The following is a 20,033-nucleotide window of genomic DNA, read 5'->3' as shown; positions in this document are numbered from 1 at the left end:
TCAACATCTTGATTGACACTTGATCAATAGTTGGTTGACTGTCGACCAGTTCATCTGCATCAAATGAAAATTAGTTGACTGTGGACCGACTGTCAACCAAGATGCTGATTGAGTGTTGTCTGGAATAGACATTCTCTCTTTTCCTAGCACTGTGCTTGGGTTTGCACTTGAGGCATTTATTCCTTGGAAGAATAACGATGATGAGCTTTCAAAATTCTCAGATTTTGAAACTTGGGAAGAGCTCTGTGAATGAAAAGTGTTCCCAGTCTGGGGCCTAAAAATCAAAATCCGTAAGAGCCCCTGTAAGATGACCACAAGTCTATGGTCCAAAGATGGTCATGTGGTAATGAGGTGCCTTTGTAGCTTAGCACTATTTTGTCCAAAAGTACAGCAAGAACCCCATGTTAGTGCCCTCTTAAAAATGTTGCTTTTTTGGTTTAGTTTTAGGAGTCCAGTCATGCCGTCAAACCAAGCTGAGGATCACTCTGATCAAGAGGCAGGAGAAGAGTATACTGGTGTTATTAACCTGTCAGGTGAGTAACAGTTACCTGGTGGTTTGAGTAAAATGTCGCAGAAAAGTAAGGTAAAGTTGTTTATGGCAATTTTGTGCTCGTGAAGACATGCAAGATAGTCTGGGATGTCCCTGATACATGAGTCATGTATGTCTCGTTTGGTGCACAGTGACAGGGGAAGAGGAGGGAGGGACAAAGGTCTGAACTTATCACTTAATGGCTTCCGCTTCTTATAATAATTATTATTTTCTTTTTCTATTACAAATTAGTATAAATTTACTAGCGTTCTATCACAGATGCCGTTCTCTGATTGGCTAGCATAGCAGTTTGCCCTTGTTAGCAAAATGACGGCCGCTTCTTGGCTTTTTCGAAGTGTCTGTAAAGAGAATTTAGATAAAGGTTTGAATGACTAGTAGATTTATACTAAAACAGCTACATGTAGTTGACTTGAGCTGTGCTCTCATCAGCTATCACACGATAGAAGTCTCCAGCTTATAATCTAATATAGGGTACCGTTTCAAAAAATGCAGTGTTACATTTTCCCCTTTTTGTGCTGGTTCCTGCCACTTAACACTGACACTTCTGCCCTCTTTTCTCTTAACTACCACAGAGCTGGGGGTTAAGTCTGTGTCAGGTCAAGTGACTTGTACAGCGGGAGCTTATCTCGGTTTCTGTAGTTTGAAGTGAGTACTAGTCCATTGTGGGGTTTCCTTCCAGCATTAAATTCACCAGTACCCATTTATACACCTGGTTGGAGAGAGGCACTGTGAGTGAAATGTCTTGTCCAAGAACACAACTCACCCCAGGCAGGGCCTGCACCCGGGCTTTCACTCCGGAGTCCAGTACACTAATCATCACTACACCCCACCTCCTCATTAAGAGCTGTAGCCAACCCCGTTTATCCCCGGCTTCCAACTTCCTTGTGCCTGTTCCCTACACTCAGTTTTAATTAAATTTATCAAACTTTGCTTGTTTCAAATCTCCAAACAGAACTTTCTTTGACCCTTTTGTAATCATTGCTGATGTAAAATGTTCTATTGTGGAGAAATTTTATTTTTCACTCTCAACTGCAGGTCGTCATTTAAAGCGAATAGAATGTCTGCCCAAAGGAGTCTCTCCTTACACTCTTCTTTTAAGCAATAATGATATATCAAAAGTGGAAAACTTACAACACTTTGTACATTTGCAGCAGGTAAGGAACCCAAAAGTTTAAAAATGTCTTTCATACTTAATAGGATTGTTGTTTGATTTTCTGCTGGCTCTTCTTAAATCAATAATATTGCACAACTGTGTACTTTACATGTAAGTGGAAACACTGAGACCTTGGAAAATTGCTTTTGAAATGTGCAGAAAGTGAAACTTCATAAGAAAAGCCTTTCTCTCAATGGCAAGATTTGTCATTCCCAAAGTTATATCACAAAGGCTTTTTTTGTCAGGCATTACCAGTACATATACATGTTAGTCAACCTGGCTGGGCAGTGTGCTAAAGAGAGAACTTTAAAGCTAAATGGAATTTTAGGGAAGTGGATACTGGTTGTGCAGAAATTGAAACAAATTTTTGGGGACTTAATTCTATATGTAATACAGATGCCAAAATTGTAGAAACCATGTACTGTAGGCAATGTACAGACACTTAATGATTAGCCCAAAAATTAATCACACTTCAAATTTGCTTGGATTTGCTGTTTTCAGCTTTCTCTGTCTGGTAACCACATTGTTGATATTAAAGGAATCAGTGCAGCATTGCGTTTGAGAGTGTTGGACCTCAGTAACAACAGCATTGTCGCCATTGAAGGTAAACTGTTTGCAGCCAAGTACTGGACGGTGTGATATACACCTACAGTAGTACATGTAAACTGTACAATCATTGAATCATATATTAGAATATAATGACATTTGACAGTTTGTAAGTTAATACATATTTTAGTAAAGGGTGGCCGGGGAGAGGGGGGTGTGTTATTATCATGCTTTGTCAGGGGTGCCAATCGGAAAGCTGGAGTTTAAGGACATTGGACTGATTTGAATCAATCATTGTGTAGCTACTGGTAAAGTTCGCTGGACAGTCCCTTAATTAATTATCGCACCTCTCAATGGACACTAAGATCATCTTAACAACACCTCCTGGCGACCCTGAAAGTGAGACTAAAGAGTTATGGCGAGAGAACATTTGCTGTGGCAGCACCAAGACTATGGAACTTGATCCCACTCAAACTAAGATCTGCATTGCAGTTCTTCAACTGACAGTTTTAAAGGACATTTAAAAACATATCTTTTTTAACAGGCTTTTTAACTCTTTTAATTTTTAGATGACAAATATGTTTCAATATGTTAGAATTTTAACTAAGTTTATTCCTATAATTTTTTCCCCTTCACCTTCTTTCTTTTAGCTTTTTACTAATCTTTAATGTAAGGTGCCATGGATAATTAGTGGATATGGTGCTATACAAATATTTTTATTATTATTTATTTATTTATTTATTTATTAATTATAAGAGGTCACAATTGAGTGCTCATTGAACTGCCTTCTTGGCAAGATTGTAGTCTTTTACATAGAAGAACGTTTTTGGCTTGTTGCCTCGGAAGGTGCATGTGATATATATGTGGCATGGTGAAAGAATGTCTGGGTCAGAGGCTGAGCCAAGGCACTCTCCTTACAAATTTTCCATCATACTGTCTGTCCAGGAGTATTCATTGCCAATATGGTAGAGGATAATCCTTTGCTATACTGGCCATGGGTATCCCTTGAACTGTATAAGGCATCCTGAGAAAACAGGAGGATAAACCTGCAATGGGCCAGCATACAAGTACCATCCAGGAGGGTATACATGTAAAATGTAGCAGCAGTTACATGTATACAATGTACATAGTCACTGAATGTTGTAAAACCGGGATGGACATTCTAGTGATTCTCAAGCTTTGGACAAGTGTTGTCTTGTTGTGTAATTTATGTTACAATTTTTTTTTAAATTTCACTTGAAGGTGTCAGCTCATTGAGGAGTCTTGAATGGTTGAACTTATCTGGGAACAGTATTGAGGTAAGCTGCTACTGGAAATGTCAAGAGTATTAATAGATTTAGCCAAACCTAAAAGCAGAGCTCCTTATTACAATAAGTTCACCTTGCTTGAGCCTGCAATCCAATTGAAAACCTGTACCTGGGCAGTTGTGAACTTCAAAAAAAAAAAAACATGTGACCTCTAAACACGAGCCCATGATATTGTCATGTGAAGCTGGTCAGCAGGTACCTTGTTTTGACAGGTGTCAGTTGAACATAACATGGATGCCCAATATCAAAGGTGTATGCTGTAAACCCACCCCTCTTGATCTCTAAGTGAAAAGCCTTGGAAACTAGGTTATTGCAGAGTGACATTTCACATTGATTTACATGAAGGCGCACACATATGGACGTACGTATGTACAGACAGTCATGTGACGGCTAAGTTTTTTGAGATTGCTGGGTTCCCAAATTTTCTAAGGTGTGGGGCTCTGCTGACATGCGTTCAGTGTGCAGGAACTCAGCTTGAAATATGTCTTTGATTGAATTTGTGTTTACTTAGTATGCAAGTGTACCTGCACTGAAATTAACAGAATTATGTGCCATGAATACATTAGAAACTTTGGGATAACAGTTTTCGAACAAGGCTATTGATTGTTTAACTGTTTTCATGATCAAGTCCCTTGATTGTCAATGCTTGATTTTACATATTGTATAACCTACTGTACTACTAGTCCTTCAAACGAGTCTAAAATGTATAGTACACATGAGATTAGCAAACTTCCAATCTAATTGCGGATGCACCAGCAGCTTCATGTAAATATACTGGTCTACATGCATTGTCTATCAATGGATGCTCCTTGCCATTCCTAATTTTTCTTATCAGCCTTTGTTGAAGCTGTTCAACATAATATTTTTACACTGCCTGCTTTTGGTTTGTAAACTTATTTGCCTTAGTTTGTGCTTTCATTTGGTGACTTTAGTGTGTTTTAGACTATTGAGGTCTTAAATAAGTGAAATTACATGTACATGTACAGTATTGCAGTTAATGCTAAATTTGATCTTATACAGTGGTTCTTTTCTGTAGCAAATTGAAAATCTTGATAGGAATCACAGTCTATATCATCTGGATTTGTCAGACAATAGGTAAGAATGATCATAGTAACATTAATTTTCAGTGAAAACTGAATTCAAAAATCCACTGATGAATGCATGATAAAAAATCCATGCCTAGAAGATGTATTGATTTCACATGACTCATGTGTGGCTAATTCTCCTGTCTTGTTTTTACTAGTATTGCTGTTCTCTCAGGTTTAAAAGCCCTCACAAAGTTAAAGGTAACTTTTTTTTTTACATGTAAGTTTGCGACATACATCATCCTGTTGCAAACTAGGGACCATGTTTACTGCAGGTAGTGTAAGCCGACACTATGGATGGATATATCAACAAACACTTGGTCCATACGTTGGTTTACAGTCGCTCAAGTGTTGGCTGAGCATCAGTCAAGTATCTGTTGAATGTTGATTGAGTATAGCTCAGTACACTGAATGTCGGCTGACGTATTGACTGAAAATCGACCAGCTGATACTTTTCCAACGTATCGACCCAGGGCCGGTTGATATATTGGTTGATAGTGTTGACAGACACTACTTACAGTAAACATGATCCCAAACTACTAAACTAGAGACTTTTGGCTCAGTGAGTTAATGGTTTGGATCTTGCCTGTTACCCTCAAAGTGCCTCTCTCTACAGAACTGTGAACAGTAGGGCTGCTGGTGAAAATCGTCACCTTTTTCATGATCTTGGCAAGCTACTTTGCAGGGCTATTCATCATATTTTTTACGAAAAGATGGCATAGTCAGCCATCTACTCCAGCTTTCGAGCTGTTTAGTTCAAAATGTTGTCACAACCCAGGGTTGTAGTTAGAAATTGGAATAGGTGGAAGAATATGTTTAATAGGCGGAATGAAGCCAACAAATTTTCTATTTTTAGCTGTTGTGTATCGTCCCTCTACGATTCATCAGCCGAAATTTTTTTAGGAATAGCCGGCGATTTTTTCCGGCTGCCGGCTTTTATCTACATCCCTGCAACCTTGCCTCAACCCAGGGAGGGGTGTGTTTTCTACACTTGAAAACAGTATTGTATGTTCTAACCGTGCATGTCAATAATAATAATGGTTATTGACCAACCTTGTATCATTACTAAATGTCATAAAACAGTGTTCTTGAAAATGCAAAAATGATAAACATTTATTAAAGAATTCATTTTTATACAAAATTTTATAAACAAGTCACTGTGTGTATCTTGTAGACTCTTTTGCTGCATGGAAATCTGATATCCTCACTGGAAGGCATCAAAGACCAAGTATCAAACACAGTATGCACCCTCTCACTGGCAGATAATGAGATATCGGACCTTAATGAGGTACATGTACACATATTGTGCACTATTACATGTACCCAGTGAAAACAGATACTGATCTGGGTAGTGCTGGCTTTGATTGATTGGTATTAAATTCATGTAAATTTTTAAATTATTTTTTGTATTAAAATGTAATTAAAGAATCTGAGCTGCTACCCACTCAGCAGATCATTTAGTAAATATAAACAGCATGAAATAACGGCTAGCATCTAAGATAATCTTTTATAGAACATGCAATTTTGGACCAATACCCGGTAACGCTTTCATGCTATGGTAGGCTAGTGGTATGGTCATTCAAGGCTTTCAACTTAAACTTAAACTTAGTGCCCCGGTTGGCGGGTCATGGTGTATCTTCTCTCAGTTGGATGAGACTCCACTATCACACTGCCTTTCTGGGCCAAGTGGTGTAAATAGGGCTGAGGAATTGTTGGTAGAGCAACCTTACAAAATGTCGAGGGAAACATGCCATAAACTGGCATATCATCTAGTGGGAGTGATCATAGACACTTCATGCTATGGAAACCAAATTAAGATACAATGCATAAGGTAGCCCAAGCATTGACAAGCCATCTGATCCCATAAAAAAATCTGATCCCTTGATCTTCAAGTTTCAATCCCAAGGATCAGTGGAGCCATATGGCTTGTCAGTGCTGGTACTGCCTTAAGTTTGTAATTCTGGTTTCTCCAGCATGAAGTGACTACCTACATATGCAATGTGGAATGTGGCCTGCGGCTGGTAGCATATTGGTTAATATGTTCAGCTGGACTTGAGATGAAGAGTCAACGATCAAGGATGTCCATTGCCTTTGAATTCCATGTTTTGTTTTTGATTTAGACACTTTCTTGTAGATTGGTATACAGTTTGAAAATTGTCAGTCAAGGACAATTTAAGAGTGCTTATTACATCTGTCTAATTGATTCATGTAGGTGGTGCATCTGTCATCTCTGACCAATCTTGAGCAGTTGTCACTTGTGAACAATCCTTGTGTACTGGCCAGTAGCTCCTGGAGACTGTATCTTTTACACGGAATACAGTAGAATTCTCAAGTTGTTTGCTAATTCTGCCCCTGCTTGAAAGAAGCATGAGATCCCAATAGTTCCATGTTAATAAATAACACAACTCTACAGAGGTCTGTGCCATGTCTTGCAGGGACTGTTGTTTGGTTTTGAATTTCTTCCTGCAATTTGTAACCAATGGATCATGTCTACAAAATGTACTAAAAGCATCTGTGGTCAAGTGTCGATCAATACCCTGAATCGACCCTCGATTGACACTCGATCGTCATCTTGATCAACACAGTCAGCACCTCGATCAATACTCTGTTGACACTAGACCAGAACTCGATCAACATCTCAATTGACACTCAATTGACAGTTGGTCTATAGTTGGTGGTGTGTTTACCAACTCTTATGCATCAATTGACACTATGATGTGTCTGAAAATTAGTCAACTCTCCACCTACTGTCAACTGAGATGTTGATCAAGTGTTGACCGAGTATCTTGTCGATCAAGTTATCAAGTACAATAACGCGTCTAATTGGAAAGCCTGCAAGTGTGCAAATCAATTTAGACTTCTTGCAGATGAGTAGTCCTTAACTTCTTGCTAGAGAGGTGAATTACAGACCACATCTTGTGTACTGCTGTGGTAATCTTAGGAACTTGGACGGAAATTTGGTCAATGATCAAGAAAGGTCAGTTTGTTAAAGACAGCTAACCTTGACAAACACTAGTGCCTTCAAGTTGTGTAGTGTGAACATACATGTAGGTAGGAAAAGGTGTGCCAATATTGTTAAAACCTTTACAGTAATAGACAGTCTCCTTTGCAGTCATTCATTCAATCACCAACAAAACCTTGTTTCTTTTCCTCTGTTTTAATTGCAACAAATTCATCACATGTTTGTTAGAAATTCAGTTTGATTATTCCTTTTTTTTCCCCCGCCATCCCATCCTTCATCAATTATTTATTTCTTTTTTAATTTTGTTTTACAACATTTTTCCTTTTCCATGTACACATAGAATGCTTGCAAGACTGCTAGGTCAAGCTTTCAAGCGGATAGGCCATCCCTCCCAAGGACAACATGTTCAACTTGTGTCTATATTACACCATCTTTGTTCTGATTCTGATCCTGTCGATCAGGTATGGAATGGGGATTTCTTAAAGGTATATATTTAAAAATAATGTACAGGACTCTTGTTTTCTTAGTGTTTAAGGTGATTCCCTAGTAAAAGAACCCGCCATAGATTTCCGATGAAACTTGGTGTGCTGTTGTTACAGGACAAGGAGATATTAAAAATGTAGTAAAACGAGGGGGTCACAGTGCTTGTTTTCACGCCACAATGCTGACAAATACGGTTATTTAGGTGACTTTTAGTAATCTCCGTGTGCAGCAAGTAAGCTCGATTATTTCTCAATGCAGTGTGTTATATCACACAGAATTTGACTTTCTTTGATTGTTTATTCATCTACGTCCCAGAAAAAATGTCCTCCAATACCTGCATATTTTTATCCTTTAAAGGAAACATAATTTGGACATGAGCTGTTGGGCCAGTTATGTCTCCCTCTGTAGTACTTATTTCATTTGCCAAAAATGTAGCCATAGATTTCTGCTATTTTTCTCTCAGTTATTGAGGATATTGTTCTCATTGAAATTATGAAATAAAAAATGGGGGTTACCGTGCTCGTTTAAGAGAAAAGGAGTATTTATTTTGCTATCGAGCATAGTTCAAGGGAAATCTCTTACGTTTTGTACGTGCAGGTGCTCATGTGCGTGCTAATGATGTGAAAATCGTGCACAGTAGGGATGCGCAATGCAATACTGAGGAATCACCTTAAAAGAATGGGTAAAGATAAAATTGCATTTACGAGACATAGTGGATCATGTGCACTAAAGGCATCCACAGTAGGGTGTTGATCGATACCCTTGATCAATACCCTCAATCGACCCTCGATCAGCACCTCAGTTGACACTCGATCAACACTTGATCAACATCTCGGTCGAGAGTCGACTAATTTTTGCAGACATACCATTGAGTGTCGATCAATTACGATACCTATGAGCAGGCAGACACTCAACCAACTTTCAACCGACTGTCAATTGATTGTCGATCGAGACATTGATTGAGTGTTGACTGAGTTCGGCTGAGTATCGATTGAATTGTTCATCAAGTGTTGCTTGAGATGTCGATTGAGGGTCGATCGAGAGTATTAACTTACACTCGACTGCGAATGCCTTAGTACACATGATCTGACATAGCTATAGTATTTTACTGAATACATGTTTGTCTTCTCAATTTGAGTAAACAAATCGCTTGGGGTTCAATATATTGAATTTAATAGCTTGGCTAAGTAGTTCAAGTAATGCAGTTTGTTCCAGGTCATAAGAATATAATATCATAAATAATTATATGCCTTTGTTTTTCTACAGACTCAAGCTGATGACCTTGGTAAGTAGACCATTTGCATTTATGATCATGAAAATGTAAATCAAAGCTGTCTCCTGTCACCTTCAGTTACAAGAAAAGCCCCTTTTGATCACATCTGTTTGATCATGTCTGTACGCTAACTTATGCACAGGAATTTTGGTTTGTACGTTCAGTTGAATGTGGTTTGACAGCTTAGATGATAACAGACTAACATTGCTTATAGAGCAGTTTTCAATTGAGTGTCATAAAACCAAAACCAACATTATCACTCTGGTCAGTCACAAAGGACACGGGCAATTCAGTGAAACAGTTAAAACTCAAAGCAAATTTATTTAGCAGACCCTGTCAGTGTAGCAAAGCGGTGCGGTAATCCTCACTAAAACATGGCCAGATTTTAGCAGCTTTACCTCTGTCTGGATCATGGTGAATATCACAAAAGACTAAATTACTAGCTGTTTTGCTGTACAATTTTAAAACTTGCTGACTTGAGACAGTTTTTAATTCAGAATAAATGCAAAATAGTAGCCATGTACCCTTTGTTTATTACTTGGCATATGTTTGTCGCTAGGATCAATTTTATTAACGTAAGTGCAATAATTTAGAGAGTAGATATTAAGTAGTATAAGGTAGAAAAGAGGTTTCATGTGAAACAAACATTGCATTTGCTTTTTACTTTAGATTGCAACATGTTATTGGAATCAGAGAGCTTCTACCTTCCCGTTCCTTCATCAGATGTGGAACAAACAGAATCTGGTGAGTTCTCTCTTGATAAAATAGGTCATTGTACATATACAGAGTTCTCTGTCTTGGTGGTGTTTTATGCTAGTCATGAACATATCTGATACTGGAGTCTTACAATGTAGTACTGTAAGAAGAGCTCATACGTGGTTACCAGTTGTCTCCATCATATTGTACCTTATCAAGTTTTGGCCCTCTCTTTGTCACGGAATTCGACGCTCTCAGGCTCATGAGAGAGTCCTCTCCCGAGAGTGTAACGTTGCGTGACAGAGATACATGTAAGGCCAGAACTGGACTAATATTGTACCCAGTGCCGGTCTCTGTACTTTGATGTGATTTCTGGTAAATTTCAAAAAGGAATTCTCTGCCTGCACAAATTCCCCCTGTTTGAAGGTCATGTGAGCTTCATGCACAGTGTTGTAGTAATTAATAAGCCAATAAGCTAATTAAAAAATAATGAATTATAAAAATAATAATAAAAAAATATCAACAGCCATATTATAAAATGTATGTGTAGCTCTGATAGATCCCGGAAGTGGCAAATCTGATTACATGTAGATGGATAATCTTCTGTCTGTAGTCAATAGAGCTGGGATTTTTTGCTGATTGAGCAAGCTGTCTGTTAACACAATCCTTTATCTATCGTTCAAGATGACCCCATAATGACTGAAGAAGAAGCTATCCGTCTGTTTAGTTTAGCAGCTACCATTATTCAAGCTCACGTACGTGGCTACTTAGTGCGAAAAAAGTTTGACTTCTGTCAGTATCGACGAAGGAACTATGCTGCAGCCTCCATTCAGGCAGTTTGGTACAAAAACTCATTGATTTCGTTTTGATCTATCATATTGAACCCCCTTCCCTTCCCTTTTCTCACTGTTTCCTTTCCTTTTCCTTGCCGTCCATTCTCTTCCCCCATCTGCCCTTTCTTTCCCCTTATCTTCCACCACCTTCTCTTTCCTTCCTCTTACCTTCAAATTTCCTCTTCCCCGACGGCAATCCTTACCTTCATTTCCTCCCCTTTCTCTTTTTTCCTCTCTCGTTGCCATTCATTTCCCTTTCCTTCCCATTCCATCCCATTCCATCCCGTCCCTTCCCTTTTCTTCTCCTTACCTTCCTTTCTTTTCACATCCGTCGCTTACCCTTTCTCTTCCTTCCGTTCCTACCCATCACCTCCTCTTCTTTTCCTATCTGTTCCCTTCAGTCTAGCCTTCCTTTGACTGCTAATTAACTGTAATTTATGTCAATCTTCCTTCGTAGGAAGGGATACCGTGCTCGTACAAGGGACATTAAAGTTATCAACATTAGGAATGAACTAAGAGTCAGAAGGTTGATTTCCCTCATAACCAATTTATACAGCGCATTAGAGAGGTAAACATTTGTAACTTAACTAAAGAGTTCAGCAAACTTTGTTAGTTACTCAAACAGATTCTTCAAGTGAATGAAGTATTGATTTTTTTTTCATTGCCCTTATTGCAGAGAACATGAGGATGCTGTCAAAAGCAGGCAACAGTTGACGACAGCTATAAAATATCTTTGGCACCAGGTAGCTGCACTTATATGAAACAATTCTCTTAAGATTATGAATTACTATTACCTCACCTACTTTTACCTATGAAAGCAGTTCAAGTTTTCATTTGAGTGTCGAAAAGTCATCGGTTTTGTATTGCTACGCTACACGATTGGTTAAAAACTCGCACCACGTTTTCATCCATTAGAAATAAAACCAAAACCCATCGTAACTCGCTCACTCACGTTTTCCCGCGCTTCGCGACAGCTGCGTGTATTTACTATGAGGTTTGATTGGTTCATTGAATTGTCTGTGTTCTTTGTGATTGGCTAGAGTGAATACTTTGGTTGGTTTGACAATAGTCAATTGAAAACCGCTCCACATGGTATGTTGTTTATGAAAACCCTGACTGATGTGCTTGCGCGAGGGATGGTTTTAGACAACTCTTGCACAGAATGGGCTGATTTAATACATCAAGTGAAATAGTAAACGTCGTTGAAATTGGTCCGTTTGATGAAGTTTTGAGGCGCCGTAATCAACTGCTTGTGTGCTCCTATTAGATCACAGAACAGAAAAGACTGAATCAAATCCAGCTTCACAAAGAACAAGTTAAAGCAGCAATTAAGATACAAGCTTGGTGGTGGGTACAAAACGTTTCTATCACTTTCAAATCTATGTGGGACACTTTGTGCTGATAGACTCACATGGGGAAACGGGGGTGGTGTAATTAAAATAGTTCTTTGAATTTACTGTTCTGTCTCGTTCATACCTTGTTTAAAGTATACAGGGCCAATATCTCCAGGTGTGTAGATACTATATGTATCGAAATCCTTTTTCATCGTGTCATTATTTTCCCCAAGACAGCTTAACTGATCTTTTTTACAGTAGATCACAGTGCGAAATATCTAGGCAGTGAATTTGTTGGTTTGCTCCATTAATTTTTCTGCTGTATTTCTGGGAATGATTTCTTGAAATATCTATTGCAAGCTTAATTCCAAGAAAGTGATTTCATCCTTCAAACTTGAGGGATGTACTTGTGATAGAAAATCGCTCAGTTTCGTTTTGTTTTCATAGTTCTCCTTGCATTTTGTTTTTCAAAACCTGTCAAATTTATTGGGAGAATTTACTAATGCCACTTATATTTTGGTTCCTTCGGTTTCAGGAGAGGGTGTATGTGCAAAAAGGTAAATGACTCAGTCTTAGATTAGGATGTGATCTTGTTAAATGGAAGACATTTAAAGGAAAGCTTCCTGGCTGAAATATCGTACATTAATTATTTTGATCGGGACCTTGGTGTACACTAAAACTTCCTTTATTATCCTACAGTGGAAGGGAAAAAACACCAAAAGCGGTGAAAGCAAACAAAGGGATATCAACTAAAAAGAAAAGAAAACATAGTGATTAAAATATTCAAAATTCCACCAAAATGGCAATTCTGATCTCTTTACATCCTGTCACTAAATCAAATTTGGTGACCTGTATTTCACTTCCATCTGCCTTTACTTTGGACCTTCACACAACGCGTCAGTCTGGTGTGACGAGTCGCAATACTGCTGCATAGAAGACTACACTAATCATTGCTAATTTCTCACCTTGCCATAGCAAATTTATGAGTTTACGAGAATTACGGACTTGTTGGTCATCGTACTAAAGAAAAAATTGTGCCAAATGTGCCACTAGAAGTCAGAAGATAATTAATACCGTACTTCTCAATACATTGTTGTCGCACTGTTGTAGGCATTTCCCCACAAGAGCGTGAACAGAGATAGAGTTACCATACTCTTTTCGTTATGTCGCAAGCTACAGATGCAGGTAATAATAGGTTTATTTAATTACATAACTAGTTTACGCGAGTGAGCAAGACAAACCAAATCCTGTTCTGTGACTGGCTAGCAGAGCTGCTTTGAAGGGAATACTGTATTCGGGATTAGCGACCCGTAGTCCCGCAATAAAGTGGTGTTTTATAGTCTCGTTAGACATAAGGATTAATTTATTTACCAAGTTTGTTAAAGTCGAGATGGGTTGACACTGGTCTCGTTCTTTTTCTGCGGGCTTGTGAACTGTAGTGTACTGTACTGTACTCAAACCATGTACTGACTATGCAAAACTTACCAAGTGTAACTATCTGAATCTATAAATGTGTGCTATTTAAATACCACTTGTTTCAATCTTTTTGCTTGGGACTGACGAAGAGGTCTGCTATAACTCAATAGTATGTAGTAAGTTAGTTGTCAGGATTGGCCAGAAACCAAATGCAAATGCCAAACCAGCTCAGCAGTGGCCAAGTGAGCATCTTTGTCTCACAACATACTTAAACGAATAAAGTGCAAGTAAAGCATGGAGCTTATTTTTTGGTTTTGTTTTTGTTTGTTTGTTTGTTTGTTTGTTATTGTTGTTCACCGTTGTTATTTTTTGGGTTTTCACTGGAGAAGATAAACCCAATGTATGAAAGTGAAGAATGATCATCGCAGTTAATTTTCCAATTTAAGCAACTGGAAAGAAGAAGCCTGAAAAAAATCAGGGCTTCAACGGGATTCGAACCCGTGACCTCCGCGATACCGGTGCGATGCTCTACCAACTGAGCTATGAAGCCACACGTTGGGAGCGAGGTCAATTAATTGAGTTCATGTCTTCCCGTGAGGAGTGAAATGATGTAAAGTTTATATGAAATATTTCATATATGAACTGCGGTTATAGATGAAAGTGAAGAATGATCATCGCAGTTAATTTTCCAATTTAAGCAACTGGAAAGAAGAAGCCTGAAAAAAAAAAAAAAAAAATCAGGGCTTCAACGGGATTCGAATCCCGTTGAAGCCCTGATTTTTTTCAGGCTTCTTCTTTCCAGTTGCTCAAATTGGAAAATTAACTGCGATGATCATTCTTCACTTTCATCTATAACCGCAGTTCATATATGAAATATTTCATATAAACTTTACATCATTTCACTCCTCACGGGAAGACATGAACTCAATTAATTGACCTCGCTCCCAATGTGTGGCTTCATAGCTCAGTTGGTAGAGCATCGCACCGGTATCGCGGAGGTCACGGGTTCGAATCCCGTTGAAGCCCTGATTTTTTTTTTTCAGGCTTCTTCTTTCCAGTTGCTTAAATTGGAAAATTAACTGCGATGATCATTCTTCACTTTCATCTATAACCGCAGTTCATATATGAAATATTTCATATAAACTTTACATCAAACCCAATGTATCCTATTAAATATTCCTTTGTGTTGGAGCTACTGTTTTCCTGCTCTTTGTCGTTTCAAACTTTTTGTTTTCTTCGTTTAAAGTCATTGCCAAGTTTTACAGGCTGTTGCACCGAGCGGGAGCCTGCTTTTGGTTGTTCGAGTGTCCGGTGTTCATAATATGTTTTGTACTTTTCTCTTCCACAGTTGGATGTCGTCGCATCAAAGATAAATGAAATCACAAAAGGTCTGCTCTGTTTTCTTCAGTGTCACTTCAAGTCACTCTATGACGGAATTTCTATCAGTGTATTTAGCAAGCCACTGTGATCGTTGTGACAAGATAAGCTATTTGTCTGAGTGGAGGTCAACACACGCCTTCAAGTTGGCCATTGCCTTGGAATTTGTCATACTAAAGTTAACAGCAAACCAAGTGAAGCGTACCCGTCAAGATTGCATTCATTTAATGAATTGATTATTTGAATATTGAACCAGCTAGTCGTTTCAGGAATGCAATAAGGAATTAATTTTTTGAAATATTGAACCCATTGACCATATTCTTGGAATGACTAGCGGGTTGTTTCAAATAACCAATTGATTAAGGTAATCTTGAGGGGTGCGTTTCTCTTGATTTGACGGTAATACTATAATAGTGTACTACTCTGGAAGTAACAGAAACCAGTAGTAGCTGTAGTAAACAATTGTTTACTCAATTTGTTGCTCTTAGGTGAAAAGCGAAGCGAAGAATCTTGTCAGAAAGACCAGACGGCTTTAGAAGGGCAGGGTCAGTTCTATGACACGGTCAGACAACTGGATTCGTCGCAAGATAACATCATTCTTTCACCTGATGGTGAAACGGACGACACGGAGACTCGTACGTATTCCTCTGCTCTTGATCAACTGGATGCCAAGCCAGGTGAATACGCCGCCCACTTATTAGACGTTGCACAGGCTCGCACAATGAAGAAAGAAGATCTGGCTACTCCAGAAAACAATGTGCCTGCGCTAAGTCAAATAGGACATGAAGACAAATTGGTGTGTTCAAATGATTCTGCTCCGTTGGATCGTGAAGAGCGCGAAATGGTTCCTTCTTCAGCTGAGCAAGTTGACCATGAAGCGGCTGAATCCAACACCCACAAAATTAACCTCGGATTAACTGAAGAGACTTCATTGACTGATCTTGAAGAGGGCAACATCGTGACATCAACTCTAACAGGGAGTAATGAGGGGTCGTCTTCATACTTTGCAGGCAACACGGAATGTAATGAGATTGATGAAGAGCACTCACTCGATAGACTAAAAGATCACGATACCGGCGTAGTAAAGTATTCTTCCCCTGGTGAAGGAGATCTTCAAGGGGAAAGCGAAGTGCTGTCACCTGTTACTCAGGAGGAATCGCGAAACGAAACTGAGGCCATTGCATTTGAGGCTCAAATGGGTCAGGACATGGTGGTACCTGCAGAGTCACCTGCAACTGATGTAGTATCTCTGGAATCTCAACTTACTGGAGAAGTTCCTAGTGGGGATGGATCGGCGGAAGAAACCTTGTATGTGAGCGTACCGGAGATCATTGTGAGTAGCCCAGTCCCCACAGATGATGAAGGTAGCGATGCAGGGTCTACTTTTGAAGGTGATGTGAACGACGTGCAAAGGGAAGTTGAAGACAGTGAGATGGTGCGGCAGAGCATTGACGACAAGCAATCTGGAGTTGATTCATCCCGGGAGGTGTCAAGCTCTTGTCAAGAAAACAAAGGTCATACATGTGACATAGATACATACACTGATCAAACGAAAGAAAACACTTCCATCAAACAGGAAGGTGGCATCTCTAGAAAATACCTTGAAAATAAGCTCTTGCCTTTTAGAAGCACAGCAGACTTCTCGCCTTCTAAAGAGACAAGTATTAGCGAAAAACCTGGTAAAGATCCGACAGTTACCGACCAATCAGGTTGCACTGTGTCCTCGGAAAGCCTGCATGTACCTAACTTGGGGGAGAGAGCCAGTAGCTTGCTGTCACAGCTCAGGTCAGAAATCGCCATTATGAAGACAGCTCGACTGAGCAATGCCTCTCCAATCCAAGCTGCTGCTAGCGATGACGATGCTACCGAGATGTCACAGCAACGTGACACGTCTCAACCAGCACCACAAGAGCGTGACTCATCTCAACCAGGACCTGTTCCCGCTGTAACGTATCGTCTTCCATTGTTCGAAGACGTGGACAGCGCATGTTCGTCTTTCTCTCTGGATGACTTTTTGTCCGACCCTGTTACTGAGGAAGCTTTAAATTCCGCTTCAGAAACTAATCATGCACGAGAAGGTGCTGGTGATTATTGATCAGGTCGTGTTTCATGTTGTTCGTTTGCGATCTCCTATCGTAAACTGCTGCTTGTAAGCCCCGCTGCTTACAGGCCCATCTACCTGTAAGCCAAAATATACATCTGGTTATAAGGCCCCCGGATATAAGCCCCCCCTCCCCCTCTAGCTTTCCTTGTTTTGAATTCGTTTCATTATGTTTTTTTTATTCCGGTTAAAAGCCCCCACGGATATAAGCCCCTCCGTTTATAAGCCCATCTAAAAACCCTTACGAAGCTGTATAAGCCCAGGGCTTAAAAGCGGCAGTTTACGGTATTGTTTATTTGAACAGAATTTCAACTGTATAACACGCTCAGATTGACAGCCTAGTTTGTTGGCATGAGTTGTATTGTATGGCATGAATTGAATGTGTATGGAAAACTAATAATTAAAGAAATGGCAAGCATCACCCTTAATTGATTCTATAGTAGAAGTTAAGCGGAACGTAAGAGCTGTGCGAGTTTATCACACCGGCTCGCAGTTAATAAATAACTTAAAACGTACCCTCTCTTGGTGGTAATTTCCTTTTTGACTAAGATAACCGAAAATGCGTAGAGAATAATATATGGAATTTCTCTTAGAGTGTTCCACTCGATATCTACAAGCAACCAAGTATTATTTTGTTTATTATATAAACATACCAATGACGACGTTTTTGACGATTTTCCGAAGATTTCCGAACAGTTTCCGAAAATTTCCGAAGGTCAGACAAACGTTTCTAAACATTTTCCGAAAATTTATACATACGTACATAAAACTATTTTATCTGAGATTTTGAGTAGCTAAAAATAGGCTAATATCTCCGAGAAATTAAAATCAAAATAATGTAACACTATGTATATTGAATAAAATATCAACTTAGAAGAAATTACAATTAGCCAATTAATTCAAGCCGTCGAATTGCTCTAATAAAGTCATTCAGACAATAATTGAAGGAATTCAAGCCATATGTAGCATTGCAAGGCTTAGGACGGGTGAGGAAGATTGCCGAAGATTTCCGAGAAAGATCCGATGTTTCGATCATACATCAACACATTTAAGTGCAGTTAAAGGGATTTATTATGTAACCATGGCGACGGTGATCTTTTCACACGTGAAAATGACATGTTATTTTCACGTGTGAAGGTGTTCATGTTTTCGCGCGAAAGCTCACCTGGTTTTTCATTGGTGTTTATATAATAAAAGTTAATACTCTCTAACGCCAAAGGGCTAATGCTAGAAATGCTAGCTTTTCCGCTAAATATGTCAACGTGCTTTCGTTTATCGGCTTAAAGTGGATACTGACGACTAGCGACTAAGGTAAGATAAGATAGTTCAAGATGAGATAAGGCAGTTTCTCGTTGAATTCCTTAGTTACTTAATTGCGCTGCTTTATTGGTAGAGTTTGTTCAATAAAAAATATCATTATGTGACTTGTGTTTGTAGCCGATATAACATGCTCTCTCTGATTGGCTAATACTAGGGCATTATTTAGCTCTTATTAACGAGCAGGAGGTCTGTATGGGAGAATCTTGACCGAGGTCATGAGTACGACCGAACGCAGTGAGGTCTGTGCACACGACGGAGGTTAAGGTTCTCGGTTATGGAGATGTTTATTATTTGGCAAACAAGAAAAATTTAATTTGTCAAATGCAACTGGTTTGTACCAACTGACATTTTGCTTGCGAACAGTGATGAGCTGAACTAAAGCTGCTCACCCTCTTTGCTTTTTTTTTTTGAAAATGAAAAAATTACTCGATTCTGATTGGCTGAGAGCAGTGAAGTTTAAGTGTAACACCAGTGCAAAAAGTTTAACACCGGCCGGTGCAAAAAGTGTAACACCAGTGCAAATTACACATCGTAATTCTGGATTATGATTGGCTGAAAGACAATGGGAAATTTTCGAAGCCAATGATATTACGTAAAATGACGAAAATTTTGTGCGGAAACTTTGAAAAAAGTTTTCTGGAATGAGGAAAATTGCTTTAAGAAAGGTCTTCCAGCACTTCCTCCACGCAAATTTTTTCGTGTTTATATTATTAACAAGTAATCATACGGTTTTTCTCGTTCAATTTGGAATTAATCTGCACTTGTGAGTTTTTCAAAAAGCTCACTTGTGCAAATTAATTCTAAATTGAACTCGAAACCAGGAGCCATAATCGGGGACGGAGACCGTAAGCGCGCGCCATTTCAAGTATTGGGGTTGTCCCCATGATATGGGACAATAATTATATTTTTAGAACAAATTGCGCCATCACCTGCGGCACACGCGCGTACATGCTGCAAGGATTTTTGCGAAAGTCGCGCGGGGGAAATGGCGTCCGAAATTCCCGAAATGTTTCATGTTTTTGCCCCACAACTCAACGCGTTTACGTCTGTTGGAATTTTGCTTAAGTATTTTCGTCGTAAGCTGCTCCAGTTTGAGTGAAGTAAGACAGTGTCGAATTTAGGTATGTTCCGCTGTAAGCTTACATATATCGCTGACCAAGTTGTGTTCCGACTGATGCTTCGTTTACATGAGCTGTGCATTACTCCACTTTAAATTTCACTTATGTTGAAGATTAACAGCTTTTCCATTATACAGCAAAAAACTAGCTGGATATATTTAGATATAGCAGAGCTTCAGGACTTCATAGTTTCCTAGCTCCTCTTGCCACACGCTTGCGAGGAATTTGTCAGTCTATCGCGACCGAAAAGTAAAACAAAATAATTGCTAGTTTGAGTTTCGCTTGAATTGTAAGCAACGCTTGATGTTTCATCAAGGCTTAATAACTTTACGTCCGTAGATACTGCTCAGTTTTATTCGTGTAAAAATCCAGTAAATTCTCTGTTGTCGATGAATGAGAGCGCCCGCCGATGCGTGTTTTGTACAGTCAGTAAACATGACAAATTGTACTTCCGCCGCACTTTCGTGTGAAAGCGTACA

General features: G+C 39.1%; 1 protein-coding gene across 2 annotated transcripts in view; it reads left to right on the top strand.

Annotated features, from left to right (window-relative positions):
• LOC145485108 (uncharacterized) overlaps positions 1-17,535 on the top strand; it is an 18,431-nt gene extending 896 nt beyond the window's left edge. For both annotated transcript variants that reach the window (XM_081463784.1, XM_081463783.1), the window contains exons 2-21: positions 442-533; positions 1,586-1,704; positions 2,205-2,307; positions 3,492-3,547; positions 4,593-4,651; positions 4,800-4,842; positions 5,816-5,929; positions 6,854-6,939; positions 7,535-7,618; positions 7,944-8,064; positions 9,353-9,371; positions 10,029-10,103; positions 10,740-10,896; positions 11,346-11,456; positions 11,565-11,631; positions 12,156-12,235; positions 12,758-12,779; positions 13,333-13,407; positions 14,987-15,026; positions 15,504-17,535. In XM_081463784.1, the coding sequence (XP_081319910.1) occupies positions 458-533; positions 1,586-1,704; positions 2,205-2,307; positions 3,492-3,547; positions 4,593-4,651; positions 4,800-4,842; positions 5,816-5,929; positions 6,854-6,939; positions 7,535-7,618; positions 7,944-8,064; positions 9,353-9,371; positions 10,029-10,103; positions 10,740-10,896; positions 11,346-11,456; positions 11,565-11,631; positions 12,156-12,235; positions 12,758-12,779; positions 13,333-13,407; positions 14,987-15,026; positions 15,504-17,110 (3,114 nt within the window). In that variant the 5' untranslated portion in view covers positions 442-457 and the 3' untranslated portion in view covers positions 17,111-17,535. The remainder of the gene's footprint in view (positions 1-441; positions 534-1,585; positions 1,705-2,204; positions 2,308-3,491; positions 3,548-4,592; positions 4,652-4,799; positions 4,843-5,815; positions 5,930-6,853; positions 6,940-7,534; positions 7,619-7,943; positions 8,065-9,352; positions 9,372-10,028; positions 10,104-10,739; positions 10,897-11,345; positions 11,457-11,564; positions 11,632-12,155; positions 12,236-12,757; positions 12,780-13,332; positions 13,408-14,986; positions 15,027-15,503) is intronic.
• The last annotated feature ends 2,498 nt before the right edge of the window (positions 17,536-20,033 follow it).

This window comes from Orbicella franksi, chromosome 4 (assembly GCF_964199315.1).
Source record: "Orbicella franksi chromosome 4, jaOrbFran1.1, whole genome shotgun sequence".
NCBI classification, from domain to species: Eukaryota; Metazoa; Cnidaria; class Anthozoa; order Scleractinia; family Merulinidae; genus Orbicella; species Orbicella franksi.
The sequence above is the reverse complement of the archived record's forward strand: the minus strand, read 5'-3'. Positions and strand labels throughout refer to the sequence as shown.